Here is a 19,736-nt window from a genome sequence, read left to right on the forward strand (position 1 = left end):
GGGAGGGAGGGGTCCTCGAGACGAGGCTCCAAGCAACTCATGCCTTCCTTTCCGACATGGGCTTTCTGGCGGTGTGCGCACGTGCGCGCTTTCCACCATCTCCATGTGTGTTTTGAGACCTGGCAAATGTGGACATGAATACACGTTTTCGTACATCCACCATTCCCTACTGTGCCCCTGCCTATTTACAATCGCATCCCTACCGAGTACTCGAGTTAGAATGGAGACACGGGAAAGTTCCCCACCCTTTCCACCCGGTCCCATCCCACTACATATGATAGGTTTTTCCCATTCAACCGAGCACGAGACCAAGGCCACCCTTTTCGGGTCCATGATGAACAAATACCTAGCTAGGACATTCATTGGTGGTCTGCCTGTCGGCCTTGGGGTGTCCAGACCGGTGCATCCTCAGGACATTTTGCATGTTCAGCTTGCATTCCGTGGGGAGTATGCGAAGAGCTCTACATTTCACGAAGTACCTGTACGATGTAGTCGATCAAGGACCACTATCCTGTTGCTGAATGAAAGATGCCGTGGAGAGTAATAATCCGGCGTCAGATAATTCTCATGCCGCCGCAATGGGAGATATTATTTTAATATGTACCTATGAATGCTACCCTCTTCAAACATAAAACAATTCTTGGCCTATGCGTTTCCATTGCGTAGTTCGAAACCAGGAGAAGATCAACTGGGCAAACAAGAAATCATCAAAGATGCCCCCTCGCCGTTGTCTCCGCAGGAAACAAATTAACCGTAGGTATCAAAAGTATCTGTGGGAAATTCTTCCCAGAAGCACAAATTGCAAAATCGAGATCCTTTTCTCATGTTGTATCGTATGCCTGCGTCATTTAATCATTGATAATAATGCACCCACTGGTGGACTGATGGACTTGTCAGCTCCTCATAAAAGTCAATAATCCACGTCTGCTAAATTCAACACTGGCCTCCCCGGCCAGTCACAGCACGTACGGCTAGCGCTTCAATTCGGGCGGCGTACACATCCATGGAGTGCACGAGAGGATCACCAAAGATGACTTGCCTCAATTGATCATCTCTAACAATGCTGGCTGTAACGTCTGTAGTCCTCCCGCCTGCTGGAATGCGTAGAACAACTAACCGCCCGGCGTTAGATAATGTTGCTGGAGGGATGTCCCACCAGAGTTTGTTTGAAGCACTCTGGCCTGGAGGATGGAGGTCAGATCTTGAGTGCTTCTGAGTCGGCTTTTTCTTGGTAGGGTTCAATGATAGATCTAGGCGAGAGACGGAGGCACTAAGCAGGTTGAGAGCGGAGGTGGAGGGCTTCAAGGGTTTTGAGGGCCTTGGGGTTTTTAGAAGGAGGCTGTCGCTGGGAGGGGCGGGTTGAGAAAGGAGGTCGACAAGGCTTTTAACGTATGCACGTTCAGCACGCACGACCGGGTCGCCTTCATTTATGAAACCGTGGAAGAGGCACTTCTTTAATCGGCCGTCTGCAGTTTCTGGTTTTTGCAGTGGTAACAGGGTGACTGGAGGGGCGCCGAAGGTAATGCAGTGGACTCGTTTGAAGCAACCCGTGAGGATGTTGAGTTCAGATTGGATGGACTCGGATAGCATATGGGCGTATAGCAGACTAGCAACTGCACCACCGGCACTGTGGCCAGTGATCAGGAGGGAGCAACTCGTTCGATTTGGATTCTCCTCAAGCAGAGTACGGAGTCTGGAAGCAATAGGTTTGACCATAGCTTTGGCAACCTTTAGGAAGCCTGAATGGCAAAGGTTGCCCTCGTCGTCTAAGAATCCTTGAGCTGACACGGGGCCCGTTTGTAGATTTACGCCCCAATCGCGGATGCTCAGCATACTAGTGCCGCGGATGGCAAATACAATGGTCTTCTTGTCATCACATGGAACCGACTTGATGACCATGGCCTTTGTGCCCAAACGGCCATCTGCTGAGACAAAGTCTTTCCGCTCGGAAGGCGATTGAGGGTTGTAGTAGGCACTTGCAGAGTATTGGGCAGCAAGACAGAGTAGGGGATAAGTGGGCATGTAGACTCGCAAGGGCGGGAGAGAAGGCGGTAAGCGGGAGTTCATGTAGTATTGGAGCTTGTCGAAGACATTGACTTGTTTCCCCTGCCCCTGTGATCTTTTGTTGTTCGCCTTCTGTCTCTTCTCGTTGCTATAGATGCCTGCTCTTTTCACGTCTCGGTCGGAACTTCGTGGCTCGGAGTACTCTGGAACGGGGGGATCAGGGAGGACGATGGATAGTTCTCGTTCATTGCCGGAGAACTCGCCCTGGTCCATCAACGAGATGACGTCGTCCAGCTTGTCTCCTATTGTTGCATGCAAATCAAATGGTGGTGCCGGTTGAGCAGAATGGCCGTAGGCAGGAGTTGGGTAATGGAAAGACTGAAGTTGCGGTGGTGCAGGTGGCTGCGACCCGTGGTATTGTGGGTGCGAGGCATTCTGATACTGCATTGGTGGGAGAGAGATTGTCGAAGACATGTAGGGACCAGACTGCGAGGGCCATGGGTGTTGGTAAGGAGGAGGACTGTGGGGATAGACAGGATAGACAGGATACACCGCGGTGGTGGTGGTGGTGGTTGCGGGCGTGGACGTGGCTGTCAGCGGTCCCGCACGTTGACGGCGTTTGGTTCGACTGAAGAAGGGCATCGTGCCTCTGCCTCGTTCGTTCGTTCGTCCCTGCACTGGCTTGCTTTGCTTGATCGATTTAGAAGGTGGGGTTGAGATGTGGTGTTATGGTGTCAGTGGGTTTCGAGGCCTTCTTAACCACTGCACACCCCCCAGAGAGTCTCCGGTCTACTCGTATCTCAGCGTCGATGTATCTGGATAGGATTGCGAAGCTGCATCTTTTGGGGATCCACTCCCTATAATATGTCACATGGCGCAGTGACGGACCGTGTTTGCCTCGTGGAGTTGTGGCCTTGTCAAGGATGCCTGTGGTTACTATTCGTGAGTATGTACGTCTACGTATGTGCCCACCCTTCGGCAACATCGGCCACGGCGCTTGCGCCACAATGGGTGGTCGAATCAGATCTGGCTTCCCATGTTTGGCTCTGGGCAGGCTGGCAATACGGAGTCCTGACTAAGAGTAGGACCGGGGCAAATGTCCAACGAGCACCCAGCAATGGCAGAGCCAGGTTGGACGGCACGGATACCAGAGCATGTTCTTTGTCTGGATGGTCGAATATGAAACAAGTGAAAGATGAGCTGCACAACTTCTCCGGAGTACAACGGAGTACTACAGAGTACCTTAGACTCCAGGTTGTCCGTGTCCTCCACTGACACTTTACGATCCACCAAATATGAGGACGCCTGTAGCCTGATGGAGAGCATCTGAAAAGATGCCCTGGCCGCTCGTCCGCAAACAATACCTCCTACTCAGAACTGGGTGCCCACTCCTCATCATGGAGTGTTCTCAAAAGAGATCTTGCAAGCTCTGGAGTTCACTGTTTTCGACAAGGGCAGGCCAATTACCGAAGCCAGGGGTTCTACGGCCCAAAGGCCGGTGATTTCTCGATCATCTGCATCGCATCTGCAGCTACATCAGGCTTGGCGTCGTGAGGCTGAGCTCCCCAGCCTCCTGAGTCTTGATCTCCTTAATAGCGAGGGCTTTGGAGAGAGCTAGACAATCACTGAGCTCTCATATGATTCCTCCGACTATGAGAAATGTACGCAGAAAATTGTTTTCGTACTCTTTCTCACTGATACAGCTTCTTTCCCCATGAGCGCTGTCGACTGATTGCCCTTGGAAGCACCATGGCGGGAATCGGTGAGGCAAGCGCGATTGTTGGCGTGGCCCAATTGGGCTTTTCTCTCGCAAAGACATTGAATACTTTAATCGGGGATTACAAAGATGCCCGCCAGACTCTCACTCGCATGGGCGCTGAGATCGAGAGTACCTCTCTGGCAATGGAGCGCCTAGGCGACCTGGCCAAGAAGGGAAGGCTGTATGGAGATAAAGGCGTCCTTGAAGCTGCCGGCCTTGCTAGCCGCTACAGTGATGCCATTGTCGAAATTCGAACCATGCTCAAGAAGAAGAATACACCTATCAATCCAAACCTCGTCAGCTCTGATGAAATTGAACTCTCATGTTTCCAAAAGATCCAGTTTGCTTTTCTGAAGCCCAGGTTGGAGATCTCCCAGCTCGAGGTTTCACGTATCAAAGCTGATCTTACACTGACTTATTTGTCCATGATTGCACTGACTGGGTAAGCTTCAATATATCCCCGCGCTGTCACCGCACTCACCTTGTTCAGTGACACCGATGCGGAGAAGAAACAGGCCATATCGGAAATTCCAGCCTGGACGAGAACATTGAAATGGGCAACTCTTGAGTATGAAAAGGCCGTAACTCGGCAGCGTACTTCAGCGCCTCACGCCTCCGGTACCATTCAGACCCAACCGCCTCCTTACTCTGTACCTGCATTTGGCACAGGCGCACGCCAATCAGGTGGCAGACAAAGTAGTATGATCCAAGATGATGCCAGCGCCGAGCATCTTAAGGACTACATCAAATGGGCTGAGATTCAACATGCCGAAGCTAAACGGAAAGCTGACGAGTTGCGCCTGCATGCTCTTCAACTCGAACAAAAGAAATTACAAGATGAAGAAGCTGCAAAGGAGCAAAGAATCGCCGAAAAGGCCGTCAAGGAATGGGAAGAAAGGAAACGCTTAGAGGCGGCTGAGCTTGCTTACAAACAGGAGGAAAGAGACCGTGACTTCCGGCGGATGCTCCAGGATGCCAAAGTCCCCGAAGAAGAGATTCATCGAATTCTAAGCAAAGCACTGTTGATGTTGCCCGGTCCAGAGAGAGAACTGAATGGCAGTGCGCTGTATCCTGACCCTGGAGCTACAAATCAAATTGCTTTGATCTCTCAGAACCGCACGAGCTTAACCAACAACCTGCTGCAACATCAGAAAAGCCCTGCTGCGCAGGCCTCAGATCACCGAATCTCCCAAGTATCCTCCATTCCGGTACGGCAGAGACCAAGGCACAATCCCAGAAAGCCTGTCGAGAGGCCTCGTCTGGAAGCCTGGTGTATTGATCAAAGATCTCAATCCCGCTTTTGTACGCCCCTTGCCGAAGACTGGCTGGATGAATTCATTACTAGCAAGGCTTACAGGAGGAGTAGCCGACACATGTGGGAACGTTATGCACAATTGCATCTATGGTATAGGAAGCAGATCAATGAAGTCTTTGAAGAAAAGCAACGCGACGTGAAACACAAATGGAGCATGATCTCCCTCCACCAGAGCAAACCAGCGAGGTCGCTGTTTGAGCTCCGGCGGTCTAGCAAGGACTCACTGGTGCAGCTGGTACTTATCAGGATGCCACAGTCCACTGATTTGAAGTATAAAACATGGCTCGATGACGGCGAGGACGGCAGCAATGGGTTGGCCTTTCCTCCTTCCTCCCCCTCTCCTAACCCAATTAGGCCTTATGGACAAGGTAGCGACCGCTCACCCGAGATCGAGTCTCTCGATGATGCCGAAAATGAAAGTCAAGAGGCCACACAAAGTAATAGTGGCCGAGAGAATATTTTCGATTCAAACGCCGCCAGGCAAGACTCGAGCCAGAAGCAGCCTGCCGTCGTGGTCGAGGTCTTCCATTACGATGGTCTCTCTTACTCCACACTCCTTCCCGTGGACGTGGTCGACCCATCCAGACTGATTCAGGAGGGATTTGATTACATCGAAACGGTGCGTCTTGACCTTTCTCTGCCGCATATTCCGCTTCTTTTGCCTAACGTTAATTACAGGGCACAGACTACATCGTTATGCGAAAGCTGGGGTCCTCGCTTCTTGACTCTCTTATTGACCGCAGACATCGCCCTGTTGCCGTGGTCACATACAATAAAGGTCTCGTATTCAACCAGTTCGTTGCGTAGCCTGAGTTACTGACCCTTACGCAGACTTTCAGTCCCTGCCCGCTGCTGAACGGTTATTGGCGAGAGCCCATATTAAACAGCGAAAGTTCTTTTCTTCAATGATTGACCGTGACGGCTTTTTAAATGTCACCTTCTCTAGCTTGAGGACGAATGAAACTGCAATTGATGGAATACCTGGGATTTTTACCATAGAACGCCCTGAGTCTGAGAATATTCTGTATGTAGTCCCTGATCATGGCCTCACTCCTCGGCCCCAGATTCCACCCGGCCGCGATACAAGACATTCGAGGTCGAAGAAGACACGTTTTGAAGATGGTTCTGCCGGAACGGACTCATTCAACCCTCGTGTGAGAGGCAGGGAGGAACCTTTTGACGAGTATGTCTTGGAGCCAATACGGATTCACTCTCCTATACGCGATTACAGGTATCCGCAATCAGGAAGGCAAACTGAGACCCCGCGCGAGCACCGACGGCATTCTGTATATACAGGGTACGGGCCCGAATCACCTATACCGCCGCGGCGGCAACCCCAGTATGACATGTATGATGCGGAATACTACTCTATGCCTGGCGGTTATCCTCTGGCTCCTACGCGGAAAGATTGGAGTATTGCACCTCGGCCTATCCTGGTACACGATTCCTCTCATATCAATTCGAGGAAAGTCAATGAAGCAGCGTTCCTAGAAAGTGGCTATGGCCAAGGCGATCGAATGAGGCGGAGCAGATATGACTCGGAGCTTCCACCACACACTCCACGACGGGTTGAGATTGAAGTGGAACAGAGATCAAAGTATCCACGAGTACATCGAGCAGAAACCATAAACACCTTTGAGCATTACCCATCAATCTCTCGACCACATCGAGACGACGAAAAACAGCGCCTACAAGAGGCATCTCTCGGCTACCTTGATCGTCGTGATGAAGAATTACAGAGAAGATCACTTTATGATGATCGGGTAGGCTCATTTTCTGACCATTCGAATTTGGGTCGCGACGATGAAGTATATTGGAGAAACGAGCACCAATATGGTTTGTCAGACCTGCCCTCGATCAGAAGACGCCGTTCGATGTCCCCACTGCACGAGCCCGACTACGACATAGGTCCAGGACCACATGCTCGTGCTCGTGCTCGAGCGCCACGAGGCCCATCGCCCCCAACTTTTGATAGATTGCCGCCCCTTCACTCTAGACACTATTTTTTTACGGAATCGCCCATGGAAGAAATGGAGAGGGACGGAGAGCAAGAACCCCAGAGCGATAAGGACATTACAGCAATGCAGTTGGCTAAATATACTGGAGGTGTGGCCCCGATCACAGAGCCGACTGTAAACATCTCGATCACCAAGTCTGCTGGGGATCAGCGACGGAGGTCAACGACTCCGGAACCAGAAATAGGGGCACTCAGGTCAAGAGCGACCTACGTGGAGGACACCATCGACGACGACGAAAATAAATCCATCCGTGGCCGTATCTTTGAGATACACGATGAGCCAGAGCCACTCATCGTTGCAGAAGAAACCACGCAACTCCCTCAGAACACCAATGAGCCGCCGATGCCGACCGGTCATTTCGGCTGGACCTTTGGTAATGTCAACGCCCAAACCGGGACCAAGACTAACGACAAAGGAGACGATTCGAGTGCACAACTAGCAGGAGCAATGAAAAATTTAGCTCTCGACGATGAATGGGGGTTTAGCACGGCGAAGAAAAAAGACAAGAAAAAGAAAAGGAGCGGTGCCTCCGCCGATCACAATAAGTGGCTTGATGAGTGGGGACAAGGAGTCTCCAGCTCTGCTAGGTCTGCGCCTGGGACTTTCAAGACCAAAGCAAATGAAGACACTACTTGGGAGCCGGGAAATTCTGAAGGCGACAGTGCAAAGATTAGCGCGGATGAGAGGAAGAAGCGGATGCAGCAGCGAGATGACGAGAAGAAAGGTGGTGGCGGTGATGGAGATAACTGGACCGACGATGAGAAGAACTGGTCGTGGGGCAGCAGCAATAAAAAAGACTGGGACGACTGGGAAAAGAGAAGACGGTAGATAAAATAAGAAAAAGTCGACGGGCCAGCCAAGTCAAGCTTGTCGCAATCAACAACTTTTGGATGTACAGCACTCAATACTTCGTCTCTATTGAATTATTACTGGTTGGTTACCATTAATTGCCGTCATCCACCCGAGCTGCATCGTCGGCCCCTGCACAAATAGCTATTCCCCTCTGCATGGCTAGCTGAGCAGTTGCGGTGCGAGTATCTCTATTGCCGCAAGATGGCGTGCCTGATAGACGAGAGGAGGGCGGCCCTAGCCAGTGTCTTGCGTTATTTCTGGTCCAGGGGACCAGTCAGCCCTTCATTGAAAACGAGTCCTACCGGCAACGCAATCCATGTCGGACTGCGATTGCATTGACTTGGTGGTCGGACGCTGGCCTCTGGGTTCCATATGGAGGCGTCGCTACATCTTGGAATGTGACAAGCAAGGGGTGTTCTCTCAACCACGGTCTCCGCGTGCATTACTGACAACTGCTTGGAGGTGGTGGTGGTTATGGCATGGCGACGGCATAGTTGCCTGGCTTTGGGCTCGGGAGAAGAAGAGTCTTCTCCCGATGACAGCCCTCAGAAATAGATCTGGTGATCTAGGCACTGCATCCTTCTCGTATGTTATATCCACCTTCTTCTAGAAGGAATGAAGATCAGCCAGCAGGTCTTTTTGGCCCGAGTGATCGGAACCTCGGTGACTCCAAAGGTCGTGCAGTCCTTCCAGGACCCCGGGTCCTGTGGTCCTGTGCTTAATCCTCACGAACCCGCCCGTCCTGTTTTCCCCCCTACGTTTCTGCTTCCTCGCTCGTAGGCGGAAAGGTGAATCGTATGTCAACGAGACCGGTGAAGATCGGGCGTTCACCGAACAAGCCCAGGGTCTCAGGTGGTGAACAGAGTATCTTCTTCTCTCAGATACTCGCCGACGTCGCCCTGCCTGAAGGCGACCACAGACGTAGGATCCAACTTTCTCGCCTCAGCGGTCGATCTCGCGGTAACCCCGAACCCCAGCGGCGTATCGTCCATGGCCAAGATAACGATGCCCGAATGCTCGGGACAGTCTTCGCTCCATCTCCCGACGTGGGCCTTGACGACGTTGCCGCCATACAGGAATGGCATCTCGCCGTTGGGCTTCACCCACAGCTTGTAGCGGGCGTGTGGGGCGATCACATCGAGCGCCGTGATGTGCAGGCGGAATTTGCCAGTTTTGGTGAATTTGCCCACGCAGGTGCCGAGGGAGAGGAGGTTGTCGCGCGCGATGGACGTCGCCAGGTTCGCGAGTGAGAGCCGCACGTAGTAGACTCGAGACTCGTGCAAGCGGAAGACGCTGCGATCGTTGCTGGTGGTGTCGTTGCCGGACGAGTCGCCCTCGGGCGCTATCAGCTGCGTGAGCGAGCGGCCCGTGTAGTTGGCGAGCTTCGTGAAAAGGGTCTGCGTCTCGACGTCCGTGAGCGGCCTCATTTTGGTTAGTATATAGGAGAGGAGTCGCTGCTGTGAGAGGTTAGAGTTGGCTATTACTGGTCGGACTTTCATGAACGAAGTGAAGTGAACTTTCGAAAAAATTATCAAACCAGGCACAAATAATTGGAGGTAATCGGTTGAACTCCGGATAAACCAATCCCCGCAGTCCACGAAATTTTGTCACAATTCGACTTCGAGGCTCTGCAGGAGTGGTTTCGGTTTTCTGACGTCGAATCTGCCCACGTATTCAACAACTCTCACAGTGATTTGAATCAATGCCTCACGGTCGACCTGCAAAGCGCAGGCGCGTCACTCCTCCTACTGACGACAGTGTCCCCTCTGAGACCATCAAGTCCAGTGATCTCCTTGCCCGAGCAGCTGACTGGGATTTGGAGCAAGAATACGAACAGAGGTCGAGGAATAAAAAGTCCAAGGAGTCATCCAGACTACCCGTTTTCACTGCCGATGGACGTGTACAGAAGTTTCAGGAGAAGCTGCCTGCGCTCGAGGACAATTCCGATAGCCTTTCAGGCTCTGGCCCGGAGTACGAAGACGGAGATGGAGATCAGGATCAGGAAGTCGACACACCTCCCACTGAGATGGAGCCTGTTCCTCAGGTCCCTTTGAAACAACAGATCTTAACCGCGAAGGAGGACATAGCTCGCATCGCTGAATTGCTCAACGAAGATCCAGAAGAACATGCGGGATTGTTCAAGAAACTGGCCCTGGTCGCTGGACCACACGCCCCCGTGCCCGTCAGAAAACTAGTTCTTGCCGCACAGGCTGCAGTCTACAAAGATGTCATCCCGGGTTACCGAATACGAGCGTATCAAGATGAAGAGCTGGGAAGCAAAATATCAAAAGACGTTCGGCAGACAAGGCAGTACGAGCAGGCGCTCGTCACAGGATATCACGCATATGTCAAACAGCTGGCTTCTCTCGCTAAAGCGAAGAAAGGCTACGAGGATGATTCGTCGCTAAGAAGTGTGGCTATCAGCTGTGTCTGCACACTCTTACTTTCGGTGCCCCATTTCAACTTCCGCACTGAGTTGTTGAACGTCTTAGTACGTGAGTTTGCGGGACGAGAGGCTACATCTGATCTCAATAAATGCATTGAGACAATGGAGAAATTCTTTGCCGAGGACGATGATGGCGCCGCATCCTTGGAAGCCGTGACTCTTGTCACGAAGATGATGAAAGCGAGAGACTACCGGGTGCGGGAAGAAGTCCTGAATACTTTCTTCCAGCTACGTCTTCTGTCGGAACTCACGGCTCAAAGTTCGACAACCAAAACAGACAAACCTGAAGACATGTCAAAGTTGCACGGGAGGAGAGTCAAAAAGGAGAAATTCGAGCATCGGTCCAAAAAGCAACGGAAATTTGCGAGAGAACGCAAAGCCGTCGAGAAAGAGATGCAAGAGGCCGACGCCACGGTGAACTATGAGGAACGGGAAAAGATGCAGTCTGAAACCCTCAAGATGGTTTTCGTCACCTACTTCCGCATCCTCAAGACTGGGATCCCGCATTTGATGGGGGCGGTCTTGGAAGGACTTGCGAAGTACGCGCATCTCATCAATCAGGATTTCTTCGGGGATCTGCTTGAAGCACTCAAAGACATCATTAGTGAAGCCGATGCAGCGGTCAAGGGTGAATTGGACGAAGACCAGATTGAAATCACGGGACTCTCCGCGCTTGACCTTGACATCGACGCTGACACAACGCGCAATCGAATGCGTGAATCACTCCTCTCAACACAAACAGCCTTCACGCTCCTGTCTGGTCAAGATGCCTCCAAAGCGGCCTCGAGCCTACATCTCGACCTGTCGTTCTTCACTTCCAACACCTTCCGATCACTCTACCCGCTTGCGCTCGATGCCGATGTGGAATTCGGGCCCAAGTCACTTCGGCTCGCAGACCCGCACCGGAAAGAAGGAACGAAATCCAGCCTTGCTTCGCCAGCCAACAGCAACAAAGTCAACATCTCGACCCCAATACTACTGCTCACACGGGTACTTACGTCCATCCTGCTGACGCCGTCACAACCACCCCCGAACATGACGGCCGCAGCATTCTACAAGCGGCTATTGACGATGGCGCTGCAGCTGCCAGAGAAATCGACCCTCGCACTGCTGACGCTCATGGCCAAGGTCGCCGACAAACACGCCCGCAAGATCGAGCCGCTATGGTACAGCGACGAGAGGAAGGGTGACGGGGTCTTCCGTGGCGAGAGTGACAGCGTCGAAGGCTCGAATGTCCTGGCCACTGGGAGTGGTGTCTGGGAAGCAGAGTTGTTGCGGAAGCATTACTGTCCTCAGGTGAGGGACCAAGTCAAGGGTATTGACAAGGTGATTGCTGGGTTGAATAGATAGATGAGCACGTGGTTGTTTGCAACTTCCATTTTATGGGGACCTACATCCCCCTTATTTTGTCATTGATATCGCTTTTGTTTTCGTGCATACCTGTGCTTCCCAAGCCAATGATGCACATATTGGGCATGAGTTCCTCTGGATGCTTCGTATATCATAAGGAAGGATTTATGCGTGGCAAGGTCTTCTACTGGTGCCATCTTTAAATGTCACATCAGCCCTTGAACTGTGGCCCAGACAGTATTTATGCTGTTTCGCAGCACATTGCATAATCCATCCGGCTTCAATCATCCGTTCGGGCAATGAGATCCTCGGCATGATAAGGCTGTCCCCGGTTTCGGCTAGGTAGCGCCCATGAAAAACCCACCATTTTCATGCTTAAAGTGACTCTCTTTCCACCATTCAAATCAGTATTTACGGTGAAGGGTGCGGCCATGGAACAAAACTTGATGTCATGTAAAAATAATTGTACTGATAGCCGTCAGGGGATGTCCAACGCCACTTGTGGCGCTGCCCAAGCCCATCTTCGATTCGATAAGGGTACGAGGCACTGGTGGAGTGTTTAGCGGAAGCTAATGCCGTCCTCAACTGACATCCCAACAAACTCATCTGAACTTCCTCAATCGCATGTGCTTCTCAAGCCATCCGGCCAATAAGCACAGTTAGTTGATATCTGCGGGGAGAACCAACATTTATGCATCCACATCCTTGGAAAATACGAGTAGAATGCACTTGGGAACTTGGGGTCGGCGCGGAATTCGCTACCAGCCGACAAGCATGGTGTTCCCTGTTCGACTTGGTTGGCAGCGTTGATATGGGGCACGAACACCCAAGCTCATAAGCCGCTGGAAACTGGGTTTGTGGTGTGACAGATTTGACAAACTGTTTCAATTTTGCTCTCAGCGGCTCCCCAGCTTTTCACATTCCTATCTGTTGTGATTTTCAGAAGCTTTGACCCAGCAGGGTGGAAATTGCGAACAGGAGCACTGGCAAGTCGTCGCCACCCATTGTCATTGATATCCTCGACATTACGACAATTCTCTGATTCTTTCTCTCAACGTTCTGTGAGGTCGTTGGGTTGACCTGTACGTTGGACTGTCCAACCTTCTGCCTGGCCATATCAATTGCTGATTATTTCGTAGGATATTTTTGGATCGCATACTCGAACTTGTGTTGTAGCACGTGCTTCTTGCAGAGTAAAGGGATTGGTATTGCTTTCGACAGGGACTGGGCCAGTTGTTTTTGATTGTCAAGAGGTAAGCCTTATGCTCATGACTTATATGTTTCTCCGATCTCAATTTGGCTTCCACCTTTGCCCTTCGCACTCTTGAGCTGGAAGAAGGGGTGTCAGGAAACTTATCCAAGGCTTGGATACGTGAAGAATTCCAACGGGGAAGCAATGCTCAAAAGGAGGCATGTCGTGTGTGCGTGTGCATTCTGTACATCTAGCAAGGGCGTCGCATGCCATGTCGCGCCGCTTTTTGCCAACAATGATGGAATGGCCAGTGCATGACTCGGTCTCTGTCCATGCCTTCCCAAAAGCACAACGTCGACATGTGACTGCTGCAGCCCCGAGAAGAAGGCTCGGCGCTACAGTACCAACCCACGGCTGAAGAAGGAGAGGACAGCTGCATCGCGCCTCGCTCTGCTCAACACCAGACAATGAATTTGCTTCTCCCACACTTCCTCGTCCTTGTCATTCTTTATCATCATCTAACAGTATTCTTTTCTGACAATATCAATTTCACAGTCTTCAGAGCACTTCTTTATCCGTCTTTTCTTCCGGCCTTGTGTGAACATTCTTGCAACTTTGTTCTGCTGGCAGTGACAACTCATCCCTCATTGTTGCGGAACGCGACGGACACAGCAAAATGGTTTCCACCACTATCACCTTCAGCAAAGCGGACGTTCAACCCCCAGTTTTTGTCGCTGGAAGCTTCACGAAATGGAGCCCCCTAGAGATGCAGGTCAAGCGGAGTGAAACCCCTGGCCCTGTCGAGAACCAGTTTTCATTTGAGATCGACCTCCAACCTGGGGAATATCAATACAAGTTCAGATTGGGTCCTGGTGACTGGTGGGTCCTGGATGACGCGTCGCCGTCAGGTATGTGCGCTCAAAATTGTCTTTTTAAAATTATCAGCACGCATCAGACTGACTTCTCTCAGCTGATGATGGCTCTGGCAACGTCAACAACATCCTTCGAGTTCAACCAGACGGTCCAAAAGCCCCGGAACCTGAACAGAATAATACGGCACAGATCCCGTTTAGCGTCGAGGACGAAGTCGTATCCACACTCCCTTCGGATTTGAAAGGTAGCCAGGCGGCCACAGCGTTGAGTGGAAAGGCCCCAGCAAATGTCCCAGCAAATATTGGCCAGAAGATAGTGAAGGACCAAGGACCGAAGGAAGTCTCTGAACGGAAATCTGAGAAGGTAAACTCCCATGTTGATGGACACAAGGAAGACTCCCTACCCGATATTGCACCACCACCATACTCGGTCACAACGGAAACTGGAGCTGGACTAACCCCTTCTTCGTTGAAATCAGAATCTGCCACTTTGGAGAGTACTGATGGCAGGAACAATGCTCGAAGTGATGACATCAAAGGCTCTTCTGAAAGCAAACAAAGTCATGAATCTTGGACCAATCGCCTTTGCAGTAGAAAGTGAGTGTTACTCCTGTCTTTTAAGCCGGTTCCACTAATGTACCTAATAGTGTGGCGCTGCTCATTGCAGTTCTCGCTGTTCCAGTGGCTGTCTCTTTTCTTTGGTATCGCTAAAAAGTGGATCCCTCTTCCATTCTCATCAGCAAAAATACGAAGTTGAATTCATCGTTGAACGGATTCCCTATGTCCCGTGATCCCAAATCACATGGGGACTCTTGAATTGCGAGGACTTTTCTCTCGAAATGCACTTCTTATCATCATCAATGCGGTGCTCAAGCCCCCGGACCCCCCTCGTTGCAAACCCAGCTTTATATGGATTGACTCTGGGCTGTTCTATTGTCTATTCAACACCCGTGCCGTGAATACGCTACTATTATTCCCGGAATTACTCTGATGGAGGAAAACAGGTACTACAGTGTGATTCACTCTTCCCACATTCATATCTCTCCGACTTTGCTTGTCTTGTTTTATTTCTACTCGTCGATCTTTCGTGAACCCAGACAGCGGAGACCAACCCTCGTCTCGTTCTGCTCAAACACAAGCACAAGCACAAACCCAAACCCAAATCATACAAATCATACCCGACAAGATGTCGGGAGTCTCCTTTTCTTTCGGCGCCCCTTCCTCCTCGTCTTCCTCGAACGAAGACAACGACCACCAGAACGACATGCAGCAAGTTCTGGACGACACTCCCTCCAACCTCAACACCAACACCATCACTGGCGCCGGACTGAGACGAAATGCTAGTCATTTGTCTCTGGCCGCCGCCAACATATTTACACCAGAGAATTAGCTGCCGTCGACCCCAGAGGTCGTACGAGCAAATATGTGGGATGAGGAGCAGGAGCGGGCCATCTTCAAGGTCATCATTCGACGCCTGTTGAGGCCGGGACTCGTAGTGAGGCGTGGATGGCGGCCGATGCACATGGTCAGGGCAAGGCCTCAGTGGAGGTGGGTGAGACGGGGGGTGAGGCGTGTCTCTAGCTGGATACGGCGGTGGCTGTGAGTGCGGGCGCAAAGATCGTCGTCACGAGTGCTTACTGGTGGGACTTGGGAGCAGGTTGGTGCCCTGGGGGAAGTGACTCGGATGGATCAGATACAACTTTTGCGCCCAAAGTGGCTGCTATGCTCAGGCGGAGCTAGCGATGAATCAGAGATGAAGTTTGGGCGGGACCTTGAACTTGCTTCGTTCTTTTTCGCTTGTATGCCTTTATATAGCTGGAATGTACTTCATTCTACTGATCCTCTGCTAGGGCCATGGTCGCAGTAGCAAACTAGCAGCCCCAATCTCCTAAATGCCTCGCCGTCATATGTTGCCACGACAGGAACTCCCCAACACCCCAACTCACAACTCACAACTCACAACTTCCCCAATGTCGCGACGGCACCTTTCGTGTCGTCCTTCGTATCCTTAACCAAGCCACTCACCGCCCGGAAATGCGCATTCTTCGCGTCGCCTAATAACTCAAACAGCGCGCTCTCGCTGGTGGTGACCACCGCACCCTCACGCGCAAGCCGCGCCAGCGCGATCGGTCGCTCCAGCTCGTTGCAGCTCGACACGCCGTCCGCGAGGACGTAGACCTTGTGCCCGCGCCGCAGCAGATCGAGGGTGGTTTGCGTCACGCAGATGTGTGTCTCGATACCGACGAGGATGACGGACAGTTGGCGCTGGGACGCTGGGGTGCCGACAATGTCTGAGACTTCCGGCACGACCATGCTGAAGACCGTTTTGTCGATCTCCTTTACGGGCGTGGGTTGGGAGTGGAAGAGGCTGGCGACTTCCTCGACGGTGGCGCCGAGCCGTGCGGCATTCTGGGTGGTTGCTACGATGGGGATGTTGAGGATCGATGCTGTGCGTGGAGAGACAAGATGAGGTTAGATGAGATGCGACAGAGATGAGATTGGAGATGGAGGATGCTGGACGACGAGGAAATGGAGGCTCGTTATTTTGAGATGTGAAGAGGAGAAAGTGGAGGGCGATGGGTAGAGGGTAGAGTCTCCCGTCTCTTCTCTCCATGGCGAGATGCTTTTCTGGTAAAGAGGCACATTTTCCTCCCTTCGGCTGGGGAGTAGAATAGAATCCCGAGGGGACGGGCCAGACGAACAGTCAAACAGAGAGACATACCGGCCTTAACCATCTTCTGCGTCGTTGATACACTATTTCCCCGGTGGGAGAACACGTACGTTAGCCAGCCAGATATTACATGGTGGTACGGTGTCACACCTTGAAAGCAGGACAACATGGAGAGAAAAGGACTTACACCTTCCCAAACTCCCAGATCGCATTTCGAAATTTATCCTGCACGTCGCAGACACTGTACCGTGGAGCATGGTAAAGCGTAAGCAAGCCAGCCAAAGCCAAAAGATTTCTGCCAGCGAAAGGGGAGTGGCGAGGGGAGAGCTTCTCAAACGTACAAGAGCATGGGATTTTCTGGGCAGAAGGATGGTCAGCTTAGCTTGAGGTGTTCTGTGATACCGCCACGCAAATCAAGAAGAAAAGACAAAGGCAAGGGGGAAAAAAACCCACATACCGAGGCGTTTCTCAGACATGCCGGGCGGTCAGACGTCGCTTGTTATACAGCTGCTTTCTGGTAATTGATCGAGTACTATGGATGATATATCACCAAAAGACCTCGAGGCCAGCAATCCCTGTCCTCGGAGGAAGTATGGTGGTGCGAGGGGGCGGGAGAGTATTCTTTCTACCGCCGTAACGGAATAGCACTAGGTGCTGTTGAGGCGGCTGACGTGCCTCACACAGGAAAATGATCAAGAAAAATAATTAAACCTCGTACTGGGTTGTAAGAAGGCTCAAGTCCAAATATGTGTCGCGCACAAGAAAGAATATGAACCAGAGGGGGAACGAGCTTCAAGTCTAGATTGACAGCTAAGGTAATATGTAGAACGTCAGTGGAAAGTTCGGTACGGATCGGGCTAACGGGACGATCAGCGACCAACGGGGATGAACAGTAATAATTAATAGTTAGCTGGGAAGGCCGAAAACCGTAATCCTATCCATGAATGGTGCGGCATGGCAAATATGGAACGTGTGGGGAGGGAGATGCCTGAGGTTTTGTTGACTTCGTCAGTCTCTAACACCTCTTATGAACCTGCTAATGCACGGGGCTCCATCGATGGCCGCTCAGGCCCTGTTTGCAAACACTCAAAAGAGACAACAAAATCGGGCGAAGCGGGAGTCCAAGTGTTTCTTGCATGATCTACGTGGGTTTTTCTCGCCGTGAGGTCTGCACACTGGGTGCATCCTCGCTTACATACTCCCGATTCTGCTTGCGCCCTGAATCTTTCAATAAGAATACATACAGAAGAGCATTGGTTCAACCTCCTGCCTTCCAACAACGCTTCAAAGTCCCCAAGGAGAGCCGAGTCGTCTTTCAGAATCGTCTTTTTCAAGCCTTTGATCTAGTCGACTGCTGTCTAGGTAGTTGGGGCCTGTCATTATCCACTCGCCGTGGTTCGTCTTCCTGGGCCAGTATTCAACCACCCAAAGGCCGTGCCAGATCCTATCGGATTGGCCTTTGTGACTGGTGTCGGTTGTGAACCCTTGCCATCTCCCAGGTCAGGTTGACTCGCATTCCTACCATTCTCAACTGTCTTTCCCGTTGCATTGTCAGAACCAACCGTAGTGATGGTTGTAGAGGACGCCGTTCTATTCGCATTCGCCATTGTCTTACTTGGTCGCAACACTTTCATCGGTCGAGAACTGCTAGGTTTGGCGTATGTCGACGACGATTTGGAAGCTGCTTCATTAGCTGTTGCATTGGAAGATGCTGAGCGCCAGGAAGTGGACCACACCCCAGATCCTGACTTGGAAAGCGGTGTAGTGAAGGATTTCTCACTCCCAGTGGTAGACTTGGAGTCCTCGGCTGCAACTCTTGAAGTATTCAAATCGAGACTGGATCTCGTTGAAGGCTCGTTCACCTGCTCTGATCGTCCTGTTTCTGAATTGGTTGCGACATCCACGCCACCTGACACCCCATCGGCGGGAGAGCCGGTATCTGGTCGCACAAATCTCCCGGGTCGACCAATGACTCCAAGGTGGCCTTGACTCGGAGGCGAAACTGGGGGTGGTAAGACTGCTTCGATAGATGATGATCGCTTACGTGACGCGGTGCTCAAGTCCCTGTATGCTGCGTCGTCTTCAGGTCGAACGAGGGGGATAGAGAGTTGATTCCGCTCCTCATCGAAAATCATCAACTTATCTTGAGAGAACAAGATATCGGCACTGTGACTTCTCAAGACATCACTGCCCAAGATGATCTGGATGGAATAGTCAATCACAGGGTGCTCATCAACCACGAACTTCACGACCAACGTCGGTACTTGAGGCACAGGACTGGCTGGGCGCATTGCTGGAGAATGTATTTTGGCCTCTGTTAAGAAGACCGGAAGCCTAATCGCCCGACCATCACCGTCTTCGAAGACCGAATCACTCAACTCAAGCTTTTGTACAAGCGAAGAGCTGACAGATGACGAGGATGAGCCAGTACAAATAGCAGCGTACAGCAGAGAATCGTTGGTAAAAGTCTCGGTAAGCCAGCATCGAATGATGGATGGACATGGTCCAAGCACGAAAAATCCAGGCGAAGGGTTGCCGGACACTCTAGGCGAATTGTGAATGGAGCCAAGTAGCCTACTGGACTCCAGGCCAAAACTGTTTGTTCGGGCGAACCCTGACGCACTAGCTCTGCCGTCAGATCGGTGAGAAAGAGATCTCTCGGACATGGCATGGCCTCCAAGGCCACTTCCAGTGCGCGCCGGGAGCTCGATGGATTGCCGAGAAGAGCCATAGTGATTGTTCGCACTTTCATCAAACCTCACTGAGTTTGCTCTGGAAGCAGCAACTCTCCTGGGATCCTCGCTGACATCCAAAGTCAAAGAACTCATCATACTCGTGCCAGGGTCGGCATCGAAGTTACGGAAGGCTTCAGCGGCCGGGTTCTGAGCAGATTCTGCAGGTTTCTTTAGTGTTTCCTCATGCGGAATGCGAATCAAGGACTGGTCATACCATGCTGTGAAGAACTCAATACACCGTGGAAAGGTGAAGCAGCACCCCATAGACTTCTCGTTCTAGAGCCATCGGGGATTTTCTGTTCGAGCCGCATGATTCTGTCCGAGTGGTTCACCTGGGTTGCTGAGAGTTCGTTAAGGGTCACTTGAATGCGCCACAACTCGTCCCTTGTGGCCAACCCTTGGGTGGTGTCCATAGCAAGCAGCTCAATGTACAAATAGAGGCATCGGATGGGCGGAGAGCATATGAGCAGTTGTGTTTAGAATCAGCCCCTAACCAGTGGGAGAAGCAGCGGGGACCCCTTT

General features: G+C 51.6%; 7 protein-coding genes across 7 annotated transcripts; 3 read left to right on the plus strand and 4 right to left on the minus strand.

Annotated features, from left to right (window-relative positions):
• Positions 1–933: 933 nt before the first annotated feature.
• On the minus strand, positions 934–2,451 carry A1O9_04804 (uncharacterized protein; the record flags this gene model as incomplete). The annotated part of the gene is made up of 1 exon (XM_013407092.1): positions 934–2,451. One exon carries the CDS (start codon positions 2,449–2,451, stop codon positions 934–936), a length of 1,518 nt encoding a protein of 505 aa, XP_013262546.1.
• Positions 2,452–3,753: 1,302 nt separating this feature from the next.
• Positions 3,754–7,924, plus strand: A1O9_04805 (uncharacterized protein; the record flags this gene model as incomplete). Its single annotated transcript, XM_013407093.1, has 4 exons — positions 3,754–4,205; positions 4,254–5,697; positions 5,757–5,856; positions 5,910–7,924. 4 exons carry the CDS (start codon positions 3,754–3,756, stop codon positions 7,922–7,924), a joined length of 4,011 nt encoding a protein of 1,336 aa, XP_013262547.1.
• An 872-nt stretch (positions 7,925–8,796) lies between these two features.
• A1O9_04806 (60S ribosome subunit biogenesis protein nip7) lies at positions 8,797–9,375 on the minus strand (the record flags this gene model as incomplete). Its single annotated transcript, XM_013407094.1, has 1 exon — positions 8,797–9,375. The coding sequence occupies one exon, from the start codon at positions 9,373–9,375 to the stop codon at positions 8,797–8,799; it is 579 nt and encodes a 192-aa protein (XP_013262548.1).
• A 275-nt stretch (positions 9,376–9,650) lies between these two features.
• On the plus strand, positions 9,651–11,744 carry A1O9_04807 (uncharacterized protein; the record flags this gene model as incomplete). The annotated part of the gene is made up of 1 exon (XM_013407095.1): positions 9,651–11,744. One exon carries the CDS (start codon positions 9,651–9,653, stop codon positions 11,742–11,744), a length of 2,094 nt encoding a protein of 697 aa, XP_013262549.1.
• Positions 11,745–13,612: 1,868 nt separating this feature from the next.
• Positions 13,613–14,519, plus strand: A1O9_04808 (uncharacterized protein; the record flags this gene model as incomplete). The annotated part of the gene is made up of 3 exons (XM_013407096.1): positions 13,613–13,844; positions 13,907–14,405; positions 14,456–14,519. 3 exons carry the CDS (start codon positions 13,613–13,615, stop codon positions 14,517–14,519), a joined length of 795 nt encoding a protein of 264 aa, XP_013262550.1.
• A 1,245-nt stretch (positions 14,520–15,764) lies between these two features.
• Positions 15,765–16,121, minus strand: A1O9_04809 (uncharacterized protein; the record flags this gene model as incomplete). The annotated part of the gene is made up of 1 exon (XM_013407097.1): positions 15,765–16,121. One exon carries the CDS (start codon positions 16,119–16,121, stop codon positions 15,765–15,767), a length of 357 nt encoding a protein of 118 aa, XP_013262551.1.
• A 1,737-nt stretch (positions 16,122–17,858) lies between these two features.
• A1O9_04810 (uncharacterized protein) lies at positions 17,859–19,627 on the minus strand (the record flags this gene model as incomplete). The annotated part of the gene is made up of 2 exons (XM_013407098.1): positions 17,859–19,372; positions 19,429–19,627. The coding sequence occupies 2 exons, from the start codon at positions 19,625–19,627 to the stop codon at positions 17,859–17,861; spliced, it is 1,713 nt and encodes a 570-aa protein (XP_013262552.1).
• Positions 19,628–19,736: the final 109 nt, after the last annotated feature.

The sequence above is a fragment of the Exophiala aquamarina genome, assembly GCF_000709125.1.
Source record: "Exophiala aquamarina CBS 119918 chromosome Unknown aczIA-supercont1.3, whole genome shotgun sequence".
NCBI lineage: Eukaryota > Fungi > Ascomycota > Eurotiomycetes > Chaetothyriales > Herpotrichiellaceae > Exophiala > Exophiala aquamarina.